We start from the raw sequence: 21,004 nt of genomic DNA, 5'->3' as shown, positions 1-21,004 counted from the left end.
GAGGTGGGGACCAATAGCCACCCCCTCTCCCCCCCTTGGCTATTGGGAGCCACCTCGCAGGGGGGTGAGCCACCCCCCGCGAGGTGGGGACCAATAGCCACCCCCTCTCCCCCCCTTGGCTATTGGGAGCCACCTCGCAGGGGGGTGAGCCACCCCCCGCGAGGTGGGGACCAATAGCCACCCCCTCTCCCCCCCTTGGCTATTGGGAGCCACCTCGCAGGGGGGTGAGCCACCCCCCGCGAGGTGGGGACCAATAGCCACCCCCTCTCCCCCCCTTGGCTATTGGGAGCCACCTCGCAGGGGGGTGAGCCACCCCCCGCGAGGTGGGGACCAATAGCCACCCCCTCTCCCCCCCTTGGCTATTCGGAGGCATTGTGGTCTCACAGCCTGTTGAAGATATTGTGAGTAGTACCGTCTCCCTCTCTGGAAATAATGAACTGTTTCACACGTGGGTGTACACCGTCAGTGTATTGCTCTGGGAACAATCATATAATTAATTATTAAACATCATTTTAATAATTATCAATAATACTATCAATTAATAGTTAACCATTAATTATTAATAAATGTTTGAATAGGTTGTGATCTACTCCAAGGATTAATTTTTAATATCAATGTCATTTATCAATATTAATATTTCTTAATAATTATTATTATTTTATATCCAATATCACTTAGTATTGATTTAAGTAACGTTAATTGATGATATTATTTTATTATTAATTGTGTTCATATTATTAATTATTAATTACTAATACTCATCTTTAACTTTTTTAACCAGTATTAATTTTAGTATGTTAATTGTGATTTTTAATATCTATGATTAATATTCATTATTTATACTTATTAATATTAGTAATTAATAGACTTTTTCCTGATATCCGACCAGGATAGGATGATATTATTCCCCGTGTCGCAGAAAGTCTACGCTGCTCTATGATGTTATTCCTAGTAGCCAGGGGGTAGAGGATATTATTGAAACTACCGCAGTGTGGGTATATCCCGTCGGACATCTTGTTCCTTCTTTCCAGGTTGGGAGAGGATGATATGACTCCCTATATCAATGTGGGCGTGGACCTCCACCGTGATATTTTCCCTAACATCCAAAGGTAGAGAGGGTGATGTTTCTTCCGATTTCGCAGGGGTTGTACACCACCCCTGTTATATGTTTCCTAATATCCAGATGGCGAGAGGATGACATCAGTCTGAATATTGCAGGAGTTGTACACTCCCTGGTGATATTGGTTCTAATATCCAGGGATGGAGAGGATGATATCACTCCCAATAAAGCAGGGGGTGTACACCCCTTCTGTGACATTGTTCCTAATAGCCACCTGGGAGAGGAAGATATTACCGCCAATATCACAGGGGTGTACACCCCCTTGGGATATTCATCCTTATATCCTGGGAGGGAGGCGATGTTACTAGTGGCAATATCGCAGGGGTTGTACACACCCACTGTGCTATTGTTCCGACTAACACGATATGACTCCCAATATCACAGGGGGGATACATCCTCCTGTGATATTGTTTCTTATATTCAGGGGGAGAGGATGATATGACTCCCAATATCGCAGGGGTTGTACACACCTCCTGCGATATTGTTCCTAATATCCCGAAGGGGAGAGCATAATATTACTCTCAATATCTCAGGGGGTGTACACCTCCTTTGTAATATTTTTCTTAATATCCATGATGGGAGAGGATGATAAGACTCCCAATATGGCAAGAAGTATACAGCCGGCTGTGATACAGTTCCTTACATCCAGGTAGGGAGAGGATGATGTTACTGCCCATATCGTACAAAGTGTAAAACCCCTTCGATATTTTGCCTACAATCCTGAGGGGAGAGGATGATATTACTCCCAATATGGAAGAAGGCGTACACCCCCCTGGGACGCTACGCCCAATATTCACGTTGGGAGACGATGACAATACGCCCAATATCGCAGGGGATGTACACCCACCCTAACATATTGTTCCTTATATCGAGAGTGGGAAAAGAAGCTATTACTCCCAATAACGCAGGGGCTGTGGCTGTACACCCCTCCTGTGATATTGTTCTTTATATCCTGGGGAAGAGAGGATGATATTACACCCAATACCGCAGGGGGTGGACACCCACTCAGTGATGTTGTTCTTAATGTACTCCACCTCCCACCACCAGGGATATCGTTCCTAATATCCAGGGGAAGAGAGGATAACATTATGCCCAATATTGCTGGGGAGTGTACACACCCTCTGTGATGTTGTTCCTAGTATCCAAAGGTAGAGACGATGATATTACTGGCCATATCGCAGGGGGTGTACACCCTTCTGTCATATCGTTTTTGACGTTCAGTTGGGGGAGACAATAACATTAATCCCAATATCGAAGAACGTGTACATACCCCTGTGATGTGGTTCCTAATGTACAGGGGAAAGAGAAGAATATTGCTCTCAATATCGCAGGGGATGTAACCACCCTGTCCCCCCTATATTATCCCTAATATTCAGTGGGTTGGCGGCTGACAGTACTCCCAATATCCCAGAAGGTGCACACACACCTGTGATATAGTTCCTAATATCCAGCGGGAAAGAGGCTGAGTTTACTTTCGATATCACAGTGGGTGTACACCGCCCCCAACCCCGGGGTATTGCTCCTAATATCCAGGCGGGAGGAAGATGATATGGCTGACAGTATCGAAGGGGGTGGACACCTCTTCTGTGATATGGTTGCTGATATCCAGGGGGTGAGTGGATGATGTGTACACCCCACCTGTGATATGAATCATCAAACCTAGAACAAGAGAGAATGACATTGCTTCCAAAAACACACGGGGTGTACACCCACCCTGTGATATTGTTCCTGTCATCTAAAGGAAGAGATGATGATACTACTCCCACTACCGGAGAAGGTACACACCCCCCTGTGATATTGTTCCTCATAACTTGTAGGGGACAGCATGATATTACTTCCAATATGACAGTGGCTTGACACTCAGTCTGTGATACTGGTTCTGCGCACCAACTCTGTGCCCCTCGTTTCCCATGTGTTCTCTCCTCACTGTTGGAACCTCGGGGGAGGCTTTGTCTTTGGTTACAGATGAAGAGACGAGGGGTCTGAGAGGTTAAGAAAGTTTGTTACTGGAAAGGGGTCCCAATCCAGACTGCAAGAGAGGTTTCTTTGATCTCACGGAAGAAAGAATTCGGGGTGAGTCCATAAAGTGAAAGCAACTTTATTAGGAAAGAAAAGGAATAAAAGAATGGCTACTCTGGCCGGGCGCAGCGGCTCACTCCTGGAATCCTAGAACTTTGGCATGCCGAGGCAGGTGGATCACCTGAGGTGAGAAGTTCGAGACCAGCCTGGTCCAACATGGCAAAACCCTGTCTCCACTAAAATACAAAACATTAACGGTGTGGTGGCAGGTGCCTGTAATCCCAGCTACTAGGAAGGCTAAGGCAGGAGAATCGTTTGAACCCACGAGGCGGAGGTTGTAGTGAGCCAAGATCATGCCACTGCATTCTAGTTTGGCCAACAGAGCAAGACTCCATCTCAAAAAAAAAAAAAAAAAAAAAAAAAAGAATGGCTGCTCCATAGGCAGAGTGGCCCCAAAGGCTGCTGGTTGCCCATTTTCATGGTTATTTCTTGATCATACGCTAAACAAGGGTTGGACTATTCATGAGTGTTCCAGGAAAGGGGTGGGCAATTCCCAGAACTGAGAGTTTCTGCCCTCCCTTCCGAGACCATGTAGGGTAATCTCCAGATGTTACCATGGCATCTGTAAACTGTCTTGGCGCTGGTGGGAGTGCCTTGTAGCAGTTCACGCATTATAATTAGCACATAATGAGCCGTGAGGGCAATCAGAGGTCACTCTCGTGGCCATCTTGGGTTTGCGGCTTTGGCCAACTTCTTTACTGCAACCTGCTTTATCAGCAAGGTCTTTATGACCTGTATCTTGTGGGGACCTCCTATCTCATCCTGTGACGAAGAATGCCTAGCCTCCTGGGAATGTGGCCCAGCAGGTCTCAGCCTCCCTTTACCCAGCCCCCATTCAAGATGGAGTCGCTCTGGTTCACGTGCCTCTGACAAGTTGGCCTGGGTTGAGCGTTCCCTAGTGTGTGGTTGTTGGAGCTATTCCTAGGAGTAAGAGGGATTGTCAGTAGGAAACAGGCCTCTGTTAGCCCTGGGGCTGGCACTCTGCCCCAGTATGTCGGCCTCATTTTAGTGGTGACAAAACTGGGGCTCAGAGACCTCAACTCCCTCATCTCGAACCCCCAGACTGTCAGTGGTGGGCAGGGGTTCGAATGTGGGACTTGAAGACCCATCATCTCCTCTGGTCCCCCAGTCTCTGCTGCCCAAGAGGAACAGGATCCCAGGATCCAGGCCCCTCATGGCACCAGCCAGGGTGGGTGGAGATGGGAAGGCACAGTTCCAAAGCCCCCAGGACTCTGAGGCAGGTCGGGGGCCGAGAGCAACCCGGACCTGCGGATCCCACCCTGAGAAGAATGGCTGCAGGCCCGGCCCAGCGGGCAGGAGGTCTGTGTCCTCAGTCAACGTGACGGCGCTTCCCGCTCCACCAGCCAGGCCGTGCCGTCTTCACGTTTCCAATCATGCGGCCTCCTCTCCAATTCCCAAGCCCCACCCACAGAGACAGCGATCTGGGGTCCACTTGAGGTTTGTCAGCAGCTCTGACCCGCTGCTTCCCGCCAGTCCCGCGGCCGGTTCTGGAAAGCTCTCTGCTGCCCCCAGGTGGGGAGGCTCGGGGCAGGGCTCTGGCTGCAAGCATGGGGTCCGAGAACCTCCTGGCTCTGTCACCTCTGCTGGGTGGCAAACCAACCCAGGACTGAACCAGTGACAACTGTGGCGCTCCCAGAACCTCCTGGCTCTGTCGCCTCTGCTGGGTGGAAAACCAACCCAGGACTGAAGCAGCAGATGGGTGCCTGATTCCTTATGATCAGAGCTCCGCCCACTGGCAAGTCTCTCTCCGGGCCTCAGTTTCCCCTTCCATTAAACGAGGGGCTTGGGGGATACCAAGGAGGGGTAACAGCTTAGTGAGGATGGCAGGTTTCTTCTGGGGAGATGAAAACATTTTGAAAGTAGATGGCGTGAGTGGTTGCACAGGACTGTGAATGCACAAATGCCACCACATTATTCGCGTTGAAATAGTTCATTGCATGCGATGTGAATGTCACCTCATTTAAAGTGTTTAAAAGAGGGGCCTGGGAGAGTGCATTGTATGTGAGAATCACGTGGGACACCCACAGTCTCTGAACCTCGGTTTCCTTGCTGTAAACTGGCAAAGAGACCGTGTGAGCTGTGTTCCCTAAGGCCAAGAGATTCCAACAAGGAAAACCTGGGATTCCAGGGACTGGGATGAGGGCCGGGGACCGGAAGGGGAGGGGTATGTGGGGATGGCTTGGGGGCAGCCCAGATAAAGCTTTCAATACTTGGCAGCAGCATCTACACAGGCAGAGATCCCTGCATCTCACTTCCCACAGGGCTGACCAGTGGCCAGAGGTGGGACTGGCCAGGCTCAGCCCAACCAAGTCTGGGAGCAGAGGACACTGAGTGAGGGATCCCCGGGGCCACCGTCACTGGCCTGTGGCTCTCCTGACACCACAAGAGAGGTCCAGGAGCTGACCTTGGGTCCTAATGGGGGACACCTTCCTGGCTGCAGGCTGGCAGGGTGGTGTGGTGGTCAGTGTACTGGGCTCTGCGTCTCTGCCCCCACCTGCTGCTGTGTGACGGTGGGCCAGACACCTAACTTCTCTGTGCCTCTATTTCTTCAATGGCGAACAGGGACACTAGCAGCCCCCACATCCGGGCACAGTGGCCTGAAGGTTAAAGGCAAGGGCGGCACGAGACCTACAGCAAAAGCTCTGAGCAGGGAGAGCAGGGAGCTGCCCAGAGAGTTCCACCACCATCTCCCCTCTGGCCACCGAGGAAACCGAGGCTCATGGTGACCAGGCCCAGGTCTGTTGGACTCACGGTCCTTCTCATCCCCAAGATCAGAGGGCTGCCACCAGGGAAGGAGCTGGCCCCTAGACACAGCCCAGGAAGCACACAGGGAAGGATGCCCTGGGGACTTCGGTATGTTATTGCAAAGAAAAATTTATTGCTATTTGAACCCTGCTTTCATGCCCCATTTCCCAGAAAATGAGCCACGGGAGACACCAGGAGAGGGAGGAGACGATCCTTCTTGCACAAAACCCACTCCCTCGGATGCTGTCCTCAGCGAGGGTGGCTGGGGGCCAACCAGGGGGCCCACCCGCAGAGTGGCAGAGGAGGCATGTTGACCCTGCGGACGTTGAGCTCTGTGGCAAAGGTCCTGGCCTTCTGGTAGAAGAGGAGCGATTTCTCACGGTCCAGGAGGAAGTTGTGGGAAATGGTGGCCGGCCGCGTGTAGATCTTCAGCTGTGCCTTCTTGTTGCCCAGGTCCACGGCGGCTGCCAGTGCCAGCTGGTAGTACTCAAACGGGTCCTGAAGGGGACAGGTCATGCTCAGCAAAAGGGGGACTCGGAGCCCGTCTTCCCAGAGGCCATTCCTCTCTCCAGGTCATTCCACATGTCCAGCCAATGCTGGCTCACCCCATGAGCCCCGAAACCTGTTACACTGCTGTGGTCTCAGCTGCAGGATGTGGGGACGACCCTGACACCACTGGAAGCCTTCCTGACTGCCCCTACGCCCCACTCACCCCAACCGTCCTGCCCCAGTGCCACCCTCTCCGCAGGCAGTGGCTGCTTTCCCCATGGGCTGAGGTCAGGACAGATCCTGCCTGCTCTGAGAGTTCCATGCAGGACCCGTGGCTCCTAGCCACAGCAGGGGCACAGCGTTGAGTGACCCAGGCTCCCCTCTGGCCCCTGTCCATGCTGACCATTTCCAGGCCCTCCACGGGACAGGCCAGGTACAAAACCATCTCACAGGTGTCCTCTCTGGCAATGTTCCCTGAAATATTGACGGAGTGTGACGCCCCAGACATCCACTCCCATTTTCAATGCGTCTTTGGCCCAAACTCACCATCCCTGGGTTGGGATGCCGCCTCCCATACCTCCTCCTTCACCCTCCCATCCCCCACCCGGCTTCTCCCCAGGCGCCTCCTCCACATGGGGTCACCCAAGGAACCTCTCTGAGACCCATGCCTGGCCTGTCCCTCTTTACCATCTCAAGATGGCTCCCAGGATCAAGGACAAAGACCAAGATGCAGCAAGTCCATTCCCCCACTGCCCCACCCCACACACGGAGCACGGGCGTGAGAAGGCCCCGAGTCACCGCCACTGCTCATCCAATGCCCCCGGCCCACCCGAACACTGGACTCTGTGCTGGGTGCGTGGCTGAGCCTAACGTCCTTGCTCCCAGTCTGAGGGACCTGGGAGTAAACACTGACCACACGGGGTGGCCCAGGCTGTGGCAGAGGGAAGCCCAGGAGCCTGTGGGGGGCCCAGGAGGCCCCAGACTCAGCCGGGGGTGGAAGGCAAAGGCTTCCTGAAGGGGTGGGGGCATCCCAACTAAACAGGAAGGAGCCAGCCAATGCATATGTCTCTGTGTGTGTCTGTGCGTGTTTGTGTGCCTGTGTGTGCGTGTCCCTGTGTGTGTGCCTGTGTGCATGCCTGTGTGTGCGTGTGTGCACCTGTGTGTGTGCGTGCCTGTGCCCGTGTGCATTTGCGTGGGCATTTCCATTTGCCTGTAGTGTGTGCAACAGCTAGTGAGTGGCAGGCTGAGCCAGGACACACCTAATCTTCCCTATTCCAGGGCTCATTCTCACGTGTACACTAAAGGGGACCCCATTTTAGAGGCAATCGGCAAAGATGCCCATTTACCCCTGCCTCTCTGCCAGCCTTCCAGGCCCCATGCAGCCTGGCATTTTCTCCTACTCCTCTGGGCCCTGGGTCCAGAGCCTCCTATACAAGGAGGAGGGTATAGCCTTGGAAAGACAGCCGCCCTTGGCAAATTCCAAGGGGGTCTCCCTGTGGGAAGCTGGCCTGCGCTGACAGCATAGTCACGATGAGGCCCAGAGGGCTGTGCATGGGAAGGAGGTGAAGGAGGCCTCTGCCCCTCAACCCCAACCGTGGACTTTGGCCTCTCAGGTACTACTTGGCCCTTTCCTTCCTCCTGGACAGGCGGAGTGGGCGGCAGGCTTGACCAAGAGGGATAAAGGCCTCTTCTGGGAGGCCCGTCTCCCTGGGTCCCAGGCGAGCCCCTGAGCGGTGAGTAGCGTCCCTCTGGGTCTGACACTTGGAACCTCCCTGTCTGGCTGGGACTTGGGAGGCCACATGGACCACTTCTGACCACCAGGTGTCGCCAGCACTGGGCGGGGGCCTCCCGGGCAGCCCCAGGCCTGCGGTGGGGGATACGGGGCGGGGTCTTAGGGCTGCCCCAGCTCCTCATGTTGTTCTAAGGACCCCAAGATCTCGGTCCCTGGACTGGAGTGCCCTGGCCCCTCAGCCCATAAGGAGCACTGATGCGGTGCCGGTGCAATGCTGAGGAGGGGTGGTGCCTGCTGGGCAGAGGGGTGGAGACATGCCAGGTCTGAGTCTGACAGTCCCAGCTCTCCACCCCTGCAGGGCTGGGGGCAGAGGGAGCACAGCACCTCCGCTCCAGACAGACCCGACCCAGCAAGGCCTCAGCCTGGCTGGCTGGGGCCCCGTCCCACTGCACCTGCCCTGAGCTGGGGTTTCCCTGTCTGTGAACCCGATGGTAAGACACTGGTCCCACCCCACCCTTCCTGGGTGATGTGAAGGTTCAAGGTGTCTCGGGACTCCAGGAAGGAGTTGCTCAGTGCAGGCTGGCACCCTGGGCAGGCTTCCTAGAGGAGGCGCCAGGATTTGGGTTGGATCTTGCAACGTGGATTCAATGTGAGGATGACGCCATCCTCCGAAATGTCCTTCTCCCGACCCTGTTTTCTTTGTTAAATGCAACTTGACACTTGACTGTCAAGACTCAGTTTTGGTGTCACCTCCTCCAGGAGGGTCCCCCTGACTACAATCCCCCTTCTTCACCCAGAGGCCACCATTGCCCACTCATGTGTCAGCCTCCCTGGCTGAGACTGAGTTCTTGAGGGTGGGGCCTGGCCAGCTTGGGAGCTGGGTTGTATCTGCTAACATTGCCGGTTGCTCCAGCCACGTGCAGAGCTCCAGGGAGGCCACTGGGCCATTCCTAAGGAAGGCTGGAACCCAGGCCTCTGGGTCTGGGTAGAGATCCCACTCCAAGGGGGCCGGGAACACCCCGAGCCCTGCCCCTCCCCACCCACCTTCAGGTCATAGAAGATGATGTCACCGAGCACCAGATACACCTTCACGTAATAGAGGGTCTCCTCGTCGAACTCCAGTGGCGAGTTGCAGAGCTACAGGGCCTTGAGGTAGAAGTGCTCCGCCAGCTTGCCCTGGCCCAGCTGATGGTGCAGGGCGGCCAGCCGGTGGTAGGCCACGTGCTCGTTCAGCCGGTCCCCTGGGGTGCAGGCCAAAGGGGCAGGTGTGAGGACGCGGCTCCCTGGGGCAGGGAGGGCACAGGCCCCTCAGGAGCAGGTATGCAGACCCCAGGCAGCACACCCGGCTTGCCTCCAGGCACCTGCGGTCGCCTGGGCAGCTCTGGCCAGTCTCTTCCAGGTTCCCAGACTCACTTTCCCATCTGCAGAGCAGAACTAATAAGGCCTGCCCCTGTCTACTGTGAGGCTTTGGCAAAGTCGGACTTGGATGGCCCAGCTCTGTGCCTACACAGAGCCACCTGCCTTTGCTCACTGGTTTTAACCAGGGGAGCCCAAAAGACATGCAGTCCAGGTGCTCCCGGGCACCCCAGCTCCAGGCAACCCACAGACGTGACATCCGACTCCTCCTGCGTGTGTCACAATCAGAGCCCCCTACTATGGGGAGTCAGCTGCACACCTACTGTGTACTGGGCCACAAGGTGCTGGGGCATGCGGCCTGCCTAGGGTTCCCTGTCTCTGGAGGGGGACAGATGACCCTGGCACAGCACCAGGGGATGCCCAGCCTTAAGGGGCAGACTGCTGGAAGGGGAACTGGGATTTTATCAGCCAGAGAGCCGTGTGGTTGATGAGGTTGGGAAGGGCACAAGAGAAAGGGAATGTGCCACTCAGCCTGGCACATACAGGGACCAACGAGATGCCTGGCATGTCTGGAAGGCAGAGGGCACACTGGGCGGCCCTTGTGGTCAGCAGCGGGAACAGGCAGAGGAAACAGAGCTCAGTCAGGCAGGGAGCTCTACACTGCCTGAGAGACCTCAGGCCGTGCCCCACAGCCAGACAGGGAAGCCAGTTGGGCAGATCTGCCTGCCTGGACAGGAGACCAGGAAAATCCAGCCGCTGTTTCAGCTCCTGCCCTGCAGACCTGGAGGCTGGGCTCTGGCAAAGTGTGGGTCCTGGCAGGGTGGGGGCTCAGGGGACTTACCCAGAGTGATGCTGAGTGCTAGGGCCATGTAGGCAAACTCCAAGCCCTCCTGGGGCTTCTCCAGTGTGGCCAGGAGTGCCACCAGCTTGTTGCACAGCTGTAGCTGCAGCTCCGCCTTGCAGTTGCCCGTAGTCACTGCCAGGGCCAGGACCCGGTCCTACCACACAGGGAGGTGGGGTCAGGTTTCCTGCAGCACCCACCTTGCCCAGCGCCCTCCTCAGAGCTCAAACATGTGCTTGGAGCTTCCCACGCCCCAGCTACCCCTGCACCTCCACACAGCTCTGTGCTCTGGGATAACACACAGTTCAGACACCCAAGTTGGGGGCTGAAGAGTCACCTGAGGCCCATCCAGCTACACCCAGCAGCCTCAGACCAGCCTTTCCCACCTGGGCACCAGGGGTCTGACTGGGGGGAGCCAGCACTCCTCTCTGCTCTGAAAACACCACATTTATCTGTGCCCAGGGCTGAGCCACACCGTGAGCTCAGAGGAAGGGAGAAGCCGTCCCACTTCGGGGTGCAAGCAGACCTGGGCCTCCCACTGACATGCTGTGTGTCCTTTGACATGTCCCTGTGCCTCTCTGAGCCTCAGTTTCCTCATCTGGAAGATGGGGACAGAACTTCCAGCTCATGGTTGCTTGAGATCATCAGGTACAAGGGTAGAGCCATTGTCACATCCAGGCCCCAAACGTTTGTCCCGGGCAGGGGCATGGTCAATATCATTCCCGGTGTGACCACTTGGAAACTAAGCATTTGCATGGGTGGCCCCGCCTCCAGGTGGGAGGCCTCTGCCCTGCCACACCTGTGCCTCAGCCCTCCAGGTGCTCCCCTGAGGCCCACCCACATCAGCCCACAGGCCAGCTCACCCGGTAGAAGGACACGGCTTTCTCCCGCTCCCAGGCCCCATTGAAGATGATTCCAGCTGCCTCAAACAGCTCCAGCCCCAGGTTGGGGTCGCCTGTGTACAGGATCACATTCTGTGCCACCTGAAAGGAGACAGAAGTTCCCTCAAGACCCAAATCTGGCGAGGTGGCCACGCCCACCTTTGCAAGCCTCCTTCCTCTCACACACTACAGGTACACCTGAGCATTTTGCAGACCCTGTGCATTAGGGCTGCCCCCACCACTGGCATGAGGACAATGAACTGATGCACCTGAGTGCCAGGAGGTGACTGAGCAGCTGCAGCCCAGGAGCCCGACACCTGTGAATCCTACCACCAGGGCTAGGCCTAGCCCACTTCCCCTGCACTCAAACCAGTCTCCGTGGCCCCCAGACTGCTGGGAGCCCATCCCCTGGCTCCTTTCTGGGTTGCCACATCCCTGCCACATCAACAGTGTTTGTGGGTGGGCCTGGTCCCCTCTTGGCCATGAGCTCTTGATCCCTCTCCTCAGCTCAAGGAGGTATATAGCAGGTGCTCAATCATGAAAGCTTCACCAGGCTTGTGGGCTTCACAATTTGTTCCAGATCACACTGTGTTTGGGAAAGCCTCTGAAAACAGCCACTATGATAGATTCATTTTGTCAGGAGATGTGCCACGTGTCGCTTGGAGCAAGTTCTTCTGTATGTTAACTGAGTGGTCACATTATTTGAGCATGTGCTGTACACCAGCAGGTGCTGGGCACTGTGAGGGGCCGCGCCTCTGCCCTCAGGGAGAAGATGCTGGCCACTGGGGGAGGATGTGCAGGAACCAGTTGGAGGGAGGGAAAAGGCACACAACAGGTGCTCAGCAGTGGCTTAGGAATGAGTGGATGGATGGATGAATGGATGAGGAGATGTAGACACATGGATGGATGGATGGGTGTGTGGATAGATTAATTTTGGGATGGATGGATGGATGGATGGATGGATGGATGGATGGACGGATGAATGGATGGATGGACGGATGGGTGGGTGGGTGGATGGATGGATGGATGGATGGATGGATGGGTGGGTGGGTGGAATGATGTGTGTATGTCTGCATGTATGTATGGGTGGGTAGATAATGCATGGATGGGTGGAGGGTAGATGATGTATGTGCATATTGATGGCTAGATGGTGGATAGACGAATGTATGGATAAACCAATGGACAGATAGATGAATGGAGGGATGGATTAATAGGTAGATTAGTGGGTGGATGGATGAATGATGGATGGATGGATGGATGGATGGATGGGTGGATGGATGATGCATGGATGGAAGGACGAACAGGTGGATGGATGGATGATGGATGATGGAAGCATGGATGGATAATGGAAGCATGGTTGGATGATGGATGGATGGATGAATGGATAAATGGATATGTGGATGGATGATGGATGGATGGAAGGATAAACAGGTGAATGGATGGATGAATGAAGGATGAATGGACAGATGGATGGATGAACAGGTGAATGGATGGATAGACGGGTGAATGGATGGATAAAAGGATGGAAGAATGATGGATGGATGAATGGACAGATGGATGGACACATGGATGAATGGACAGATAGACAGATGATGGATGGATGGATGATGGATAGATGGATGGATGGATGATGGATGGATGGAAGGATGAACAGATGAATGGATGGATGATGGAAGGATGGATGGATGAATGGATAAATGGATAGATGGATGAATGATGGATGGATGGAAGGATGAACAGGAGGTGAGTGTGATGGATGGATGAATGACGGATGGATGAATGGTGGATGGATGGAAGGATGAACAGGTGGATGGATGGAAGGATGAACAGTTGGACGGATGGAAGGATGAACAGGTGGATGGATGAAAAGATGAACAGGTCGATGGATGGAAGGATGGAAGGATGAACAGGTGAATGGATGGTTGGTGGAAGGATGAATGGACGGATGGATGGATCAACAGGTGAATGGATGGATAGACGGGTGAATGGATGGATGATGAATGGATGGATGATAAAAGGATGGATGATAAAAGGATGGATGGATGAATGGACAGATGGATGGATGATGGCTGGATGGATGATGGATGGATGAATGGATAAATGGATGGATGGATGGATGATGGATGGATGGATGGAAGAATGAACAGATGAATGGATGGATGATGGAAGGATGGATGATGGAAAGATGGATGGATGATGGGAGGATGGATGGATGAATGAATGGATAAACGGATGGATGGAAGGATGAACAGGAGGTGAGTGTGATGGATGATAGAAGGATAGATGGATGATAGATGGATGGATGGATATATCAATGAATGGATAAATGGATGGAGGGATGAATGATGGATGATGGAAGGATGGATGGATGAATGGACGAACAGGTGGATGGATGGTGGCTGAATGAAGGGATGATAAAAAATGGATGAATGATGGATGGACGGATGGATGGATGGATGGATGGATGGATGGATGGATGGATGGATGGAAGGATGAACAGGTGAATGGAAGGATGAACAGGTGAATGGAAGGATGAACAGGTGAATGGATGGATGCTAAAGGAAGGATGGATGGCTGGATGGAAGGATGAGCAGACGAGTGGATGAATGATGGAAGGATGGATGGATGATAGATGGATGGATGGATGATGGATGAATGGATGGATGGAAGAATGAACAGGTGAATGGATGATGGATGGATGATAGATGGATGGATGGATGATGGATGAACTGATGGATGGAAGAATGAACAGGTGAATGGATGATGGAAGGATGGAAGAATGGATGGAGGGATGGATGGATAGGTGAATGGACGGATCATGGATGGATGGAAGATGGTTGGATGGATAATGGAAAGATGGATGGAAGGATGGACGAACAGGTGAATGGATGGACGAACAGGTGAACAGAAGAATGATGGATGGATGGATGGATAGAAGGATGAACAGTTGGATGGATGATGGAAAGATAGATGGAAGGATGGATGGATGGACAAACAGGTGAATAGATGGACGAATAGGTGAATGGGTGGATGGACAGGTGAATGGATGGATGATAAAAGGATGGATGGATGATAGATGGATGGATGGATGGAGGGATGGATGATGGATGGATAGATGGATGGATGCTTGGAAAGATGAACAGGTGAATGGATGGATGATGGAAGGATGGATGGATGGATGGATGGATGGATGATGGATGGATGGATGGAAGGATGAGCAGGTAAATAGATGATGGAAGGATGAATGGATGGGTGGATGGAGAGTGAACAGCACAGGGGTCCTCCTGCATCCCTTGCCACTCACCTGGATGTACAGGTCCACCAGCTCGCTCTGCCGCAGGATGTAATAGATCTTCCCTGCTTGCAGCCAGGCATGCGCCTCCTTCTCTTCCTTCTGAAGGTCAATGAAAATCCCCAGACTTCCTTTGGTGTAGTCCAGAGCGGATCTGCAGGCCCTGGAATCAGACACAGGTGTCAGAACAAGGGCTCTCATCCTCCTGGAACCAGTCTGCCTCCTCCCGTGGGTCTGGTGACAGATGAATCTGGAATGTGCGGACTGGGAACGGCCCTCTTGTGTGTACAGTGTTCTGCTCTTCCCAGGCTGCTGGGAGGGCCAGGGTGAACACACATGGCATGGAAAAGATGAGGGACATCCTTCAGAGGGAATCGAGCATCATGCTGCCCTGTGGCAGGAGGAGTGTGCTAGTCCATCTCCCCTGCCTCCCAGACATGGCCTGTGTCTTCTCCAGATGCACCAGGAGCCGTTAGTGTCCAGGGGCTATCTGGGCCGATGATTCTCAAGGTGTGCAGGCATCACAGTCACCCGGAGGCCAGTCCTTATAGCTTGCTGGCCCTGCCCCCAGAGCTTCCGGCTCCACAGGCCTGGGGCAGGCCCTAGAACTCCCACTTGCCACAAGCTCCTAGGTGACATGGATGCTGTTCTACGGGTCCAGGGACTACACTTTGAGAAGCATGGCTCTAGCACACTGGCCCATTTTCCTTCTGTGAACCTGAGACCAAGACTGGAGGCAGTCTCCCGGGTCCCCATGGAATCTGGCTCCTTCCCTGCTCTCTCAGTAAGTCTGACACTCGAGGGGGTGTGACTGCAGCAATGTCACTGGGCCCTGTGGGTGGGGTGGCCAGGGCCATGGTTACCCCACCAGGTCAGGATGCTTGGGGGAAGCCGAGTACGACACATATGGGACGTGAGACCTTGAAACCCTGCCACAGGGAAGCAGGTGACACAACTGGCTCTGTCTTCTGTGGGAGAGAAGCCACAGGTGGCTGCTGTGGTCACATTTAAGGGGACAGATGAAGGCCAGGAGTGAAGATTCGGGGCAGGCAGAGGTCAGATGACAAAAGCCACCTGACCATAGTAGGAAGAACAGCCCAGAGTGCACGTACTGCCTCTGCTGGGGTTGAGATGACCTTTGACCCAACAAGGGAGGCTCAAGCTGGGACTCACGGGCCAGCAGCAGCCCTGGGACGACCCCAGGCCCACCAGCTCAAAACATCTGATGCCAAGGAACCAAATGATCAAAAGGAGAGGGGCTGCTGGGGTCCTGGGCCAGCTTCCCTGTGCCCCCCTCCCTGCCCTGCCCGCCCCCACCTCCACCACTGCAAAACCAGCCCTTACCGCTTGGTGCCCAGGGACAGGTAGAGTTGACTGATGGTCTCCAGGAGCTGCCCCTCCAGCACTTTGTCGGCCACCTTGCGGGCCAGGGAGAGCTGGAGCTCATGGTAGATGACACACTGGGCCTCACTGGGCATGACGGTGCTATAGAAGTAGCACAGCCGGTGAACGGCCCGCAACTGGCCTGGGCAGAAGACAAAATGGAAGACGTTAGTCTCCCAGCATCGAAGCGAGGCTGGCTCGGCTCTGAGGCCCCTGCGCCGTGCTTGCCGCTTTCACACCTCTGTGAGCCTGGGCCCCATAGGCGGGGAGACTGAGCGCAGACAGGCCATGCACCCGTGCCAGGGCAGACGCCGAGCACACAGTCACATGGGCACACCTTGGTGCAGAGGCTCACGGTAGAGGCCGGCCTTCTTTACAACTCCCAGGGCCGAGGTCCTGGCCAGGCTCGGCCCCTGCACCAGGCCATCTATTTCTGCTTCACAAAGCCCCTCTGGCCAGGACCAGGGCCGCCTTCAGCCTAAGCTGATGAGGCCAGGGGCACAAGTAGACCCTGTCGCAGATGGAACCCTGAGAGAGCAAAGCCAAGCGTCATGTCTGCCACACACGGCATCATGTTGGGGGAATGGGGTTCAAAGCCGGGCCATGGCGTTCCCACACATGCTTCTCTCATGCAACCAGGCTCCCAAACCACACGCTCACTGGCCTCTCCCAAAGCCAGGGTGCTGGGAACGGTGGAAAGTTTCTGATTTTCTAGTGCCAGAAACATTCCGGAGATTAACACAGGAAACCAGGTACGCCAAATGGACATCTGTTACACATGCCACCCAACAACAGCTGAATACACAGTCCTCTCAAGCACCCACGGGTGCGGAGGTCACACAGCAGAAGAACAACAGAGGGAAGCATCATCAGGCTTTGTATATGTTTGAACCAGAGATGGCAAATAGGCTGCAGCCAACTGAAAACACCAGAGATTCATGGTGGCCACCTGAGGGGTTGTGCTCTTAAAAATCAAAAATTAAAATTAAAAATTAAAAAATTAAAAAAGGAAGGGGTCAAGAATCCATCAGGTCTGACTGAGATGTGTATCAGTGACTAACACCCCATATGGCAAAAGTACTCCGGTGCGCTTTGGGTACTCTCAGCTTCAGCAGTATTCAAAGGCGTGTGCTTCCCTAAGACTAAGCCACGGGAATACCCCCCTCCCCCACCAGCAACAATGCCAGGAGAAACGTCTCACATGGATTTGGCTAGAAATACAGTTGTCTTTAACAAATTAACACTGAATACATCCTGACTTATTAGAGCCTGCGAGAATGACATTCTCAATGATAACAGTTATCACTATAATCTCCAAACATCTGCAATCCTGCAAGGAGGAACTGTGACAGTGCAGGCCACATGTCCAGACTGCTTCCCAGACTGCCTGTTAGAGAATAAAAGAAATGAAACCCCCCTAAGAATGTCTTCACTCACATTTAGCCAGTTGTTCCTTTTTGTGCATCTCTGTGCTAAATGCCCATTCTTCCCCACAGCCTGAAGTCATACGCTAAAATAAATGAGACTCACATGAAGCCAGAAACGTGCAGATGCCAAGGAAACCAACACAAACGAAATGGGCTGGAGAGTGTGGCCAGGAGGATGGTACTTCCCAGGAAGCAATTACTTCATCTCTGCCCATGAAGCAGGCAGCTGTCACTGTCCTCCAGGCCCATGCCAGCCACTCGAAGTAGGTTCTAACCAAACTACCTCCAACAATCAATGTAAATACACCACACAATTGGCTTCTGAAAGGACACCTTGTAACCAACAAGAAACTGTAAGCACAACTTTGAAAAACTGTGCAAATAAAATCCTTGGGAAGGGATCAACACTGCCACATTTTGACTCAAATACTGTTTCGTGGTAGCACTGCAATAATTCACTGAAACAAAAGAATGAATGAGGAACATTATATAAATGAATATAAAAGAATGAATGAAGAATGAACATTATATAAATGAATGTTTATATAGGAATCAGAGGAAGCATGACTAATCATTTAAAGAAATAGGTCAAGAAACTGCTAGGTTCAGATGCTACCGTGAGACACTGTCAGGGCCTTAGGCAAATTCACTTCTCTTGGTCCTGTTTCTAGGTTCATCAAAAACCAGCTTTGGACTAGGGAATCTGTTGCTTTCCAATGCCTTCCTTCTGCGATTCCAGCCCAGATTTTAGGACTGCTCTCCCACTTGGTATATGAAAGCATTTTCTATGTGTAATAGTAAGAGTACATTTCTGTGTTGAATGCGGTTTGGGACCTACTCTATGAGGCAGAATATCATCATGTAATGTTAAGCATGACGACAAGGCGCACTCTAGATAAGGATAACACATAAGACGTGGCCATACACCTGCGCGTGCCTGGCAGGGAGATGGGGAAGTCTCATTTAATGAAGCCGGGGTGCCTGTTGCACCTTAACATCCTCAGTCCACATCAAGTTCACAACGTCCTTCTGACATCCAACCACAGGTATCACATACTTTTCCACACTTTCCACCCAAGATTAAAATATGCAGAGCACCGTGATAAAGACGCCTCCATCCCCAGCATGTGGGCTCTCATTCTGTAGAATTACATACTTTCGGGGCAAAATGGTGACCAGGTTGTAGCGGCAAGCAAGACTGGGCTCCGTGGGGACAGCAGGCCCTGCAGCAGCCACCACTCCTGTCACCACAGTCTGATGCAGCTGCAGAGAAGCTGTGGCTGACGCCATTCACTTTGTGAGAGAACCGCACAGGAGGGAAAAGCTAGGGAAGGTAGGGAAGAGGGCAATGTCAGGCTTCTGAGCCCAAGCCAAGCCATCGCATCCCCTGTGACTTGCACGTATATGCCCAGATGGCCTGAAGTAACTGAAGAATCACAAAAGAAGTGCAAATGCCCTTCCCCGCCTTAACTGATGACATTCCACCACAAAAGAAGTGAAAATGGCAGGTTCTTGCCTTAAGTGATATTATCTTGTGAAATTCCTTTTCCAGGCTCATCCTGGCTCAAAAAGCTCCCACACTGAGCACCTTGTGACCCCCACTCCTGCCCACCAGAGAACAACCCACCTTTGACTGTAATTTTCCTTTACCTACCCAAATCCTATAAAATGGCCCCACCCTTATCTCCCTTCACTGACTCTCTTTTAGGACTCAGCCCGCCTGCACCCAGGTGATTAAAATGCTTTATTGCTCACACAAAGCCTGTTTGGTGGTCTCTTCACACGGACGCGCATGACAGGCAGGTGCAGAGCCAGGGAAGGCTCTGTGATGAGAACAGAAAGGAATGCACCTCCCTGTACACACACTCGGATTTTATGACAATGTGGGTAGGAGGCTGAACTGGATGCCTGAGAACATTCCTCCAAGTTCCTTTGCTGATTTTCTAAATATTGGTGTGAAATCTGAACTCAGAAAGTTTTTTTAAATCGCTTCAATCAACATCTTTGTCTGGTGCTCAGCATCATGTCTACATGATCATCTAGAAAACCAACTTCAGTTCTAAGGCTCACGTCCTCCTACAAAGTCCCAGGGATTTTACAAGGGAATGCACCTCTCATTCGCATCAAGAACACAATAACTACCATTAAAGAAATGCTTAATTTGCTTACACAATTTTTTAAACACCCAGATTTGAAATACAATAGAGAAGACAACTTTTTGATAGCTCTGCTTTGCAACACGGAACTGCAGGTAGAGAAAATAACCTGCCCTGATTTCTAACCAGTCAACCACCTGTCTTCCCTGGCTGCAGTAGGAGCAATCTTCCTGAGCTCAGGATGAAAAAGAACCCAGCTGGTTAAGGGACAGATAATCATCAGTTCTCAGCAGGCCTCCCGGGTCCCAAATCCCCATGTGATACGTGGAAGTAAAAAGCTATCAATGACCAAGCATCTGAACGCTTATCCCACCTCCCCATCTGATTCTCCTGCCATGCAAATATAAAATTAATAAGCCTGCTATTAGAGAACAGAGTTGGTGCTGCATCTGTCTTCCTAAAATTACGGATAATTACCAGCCCACAATGGCTTCTAATCAGATTTGAGTGATCCCTTAGACAGGAAGCTAAAGTGCCTCAGCCCTAAACTGAGAAGAAAACTGAAACTGGAATGTTCTAGGTTTGATTTTTTTCCCCCTTGTTCTAAAGTTGCTGTTCCCAAATCTCCTTCTACTGTCTTGTTTATAAAATGTATGAGAAACAAGGAAATTTAAAGACACTATAGAAATGGCCACTTTTTCTAGGTACAAACTTTGTGAACATGATTTTCAGCTGCTGGGCTTTTTCTCCACAAACTGTGAGCCTGGAGTACATTTTCTCCCTCGTGGTTACACATTCAGAGCCAGGGAAAGTGGCTTTAGCAATAAAGAGGGGAGTGCAGTGAGAAGTGACTGGGCACTGAGAAGGGCAGACAGGGACTCTACCTCAGTGGCCTGCAGCATTCCTGGGCCTCGGCCTTTACTTTTCTATCTGTACAAGGGATCTAAAGGCCCGTGATTCTAGGCCACGACAGCTCTTCATACATACATACGCAAACATCACACGCCTATGTGAAAAGCTGTGACACTTGGCTGATTTCCTGAAGAAGTTGTCTTGTATCATTTCTACTCAAGTACTCCACCTCCTTCCAGACAAGTATCTGAGGATGATGGCCTATCCCACAGCAATCTGTGTAACCTCTCCTGCTTACGATCCCTGTTCACATAGCATTTTCCAAAAGCATTTGGTGTGAAGTGACAGAAGAAAGAAGAAGAAGGTTCTTTCAGCCCATTCATTCATTCATTCATTCATTCAACAAATATTGACTATCTACGTGTCAGGCACTGGTGATATACCAGGGAACATATAGTTTTGTAGGTAGAGACAGACAACCAAAAAGCATGTTCAAGAGTGATCAATGCAGTAGAGGAAATACACCAGAAAGTAGGAAAGAACAATACCCCTAGCCACCCTACACTGGGATGATGCTAGCGTTACAAAATGGAAACAGCGGCCGGGCGCGGTGGCTCACACCTGTAATCTCAGCTCTTTGGGAGACTGAGGCAGGTGGATCACCTGAGTTCAGGAGTTCAAGATCAGCCT

The 21,004-nt window shown here is 52.5% G+C and overlaps 1 protein-coding gene across 7 annotated transcripts in view; it reads right to left on the bottom strand.

Moving 5' to 3' along the window:
• Nucleotides 1-6,076: 6,076 nt before the first annotated feature.
• Nucleotides 6,077-21,004, bottom strand: part of LOC139361641 (SH3 domain and tetratricopeptide repeat-containing protein 1-like) — a 46,122-nt gene continuing 31,194 nt past the window's right edge. For 5 of the 7 annotated variants that reach the window (XM_071090336.1, XM_071090337.1, XM_071090338.1 and 2 more), the window contains 6 exons: nt 15,901-16,081; nt 14,569-14,719; nt 11,247-11,366; nt 10,384-10,540; nt 9,231-9,427; nt 6,077-6,463 (listed from right to left, as the gene is read on the bottom strand). In XM_071090336.1, the coding sequence (XP_070946437.1) occupies nt 9,324-9,427; nt 10,384-10,540; nt 11,247-11,366; nt 14,569-14,719; nt 15,901-16,034 (666 nt within the window). In that variant the 5' untranslated portion in view covers nt 16,035-16,081 and the 3' untranslated portion in view covers nt 6,077-6,463; nt 9,231-9,323. Of the gene's footprint in view, nt 6,464-9,230; nt 9,428-10,383; nt 10,541-11,246; nt 11,367-14,568; nt 14,720-15,900; nt 16,082-17,469; nt 18,146-21,004 lie in introns of those variants that run through there. The other 2 variants (XM_071090334.1, XM_071090335.1) reach the window with 2 other exon arrangements.

The sequence above is a fragment of the Macaca nemestrina genome, unplaced genomic scaffold (genome assembly GCF_043159975.1).
Source record: "Macaca nemestrina isolate mMacNem1 unplaced genomic scaffold, mMacNem.hap1 Scaffold_80, whole genome shotgun sequence".
In the NCBI taxonomy this organism is placed as follows: domain Eukaryota; kingdom Metazoa; phylum Chordata; class Mammalia; order Primates; family Cercopithecidae; genus Macaca; species Macaca nemestrina.
Note: the sequence above shows the minus strand (reverse complement) of the source record. Positions and strands in the feature narration are given on the sequence as shown.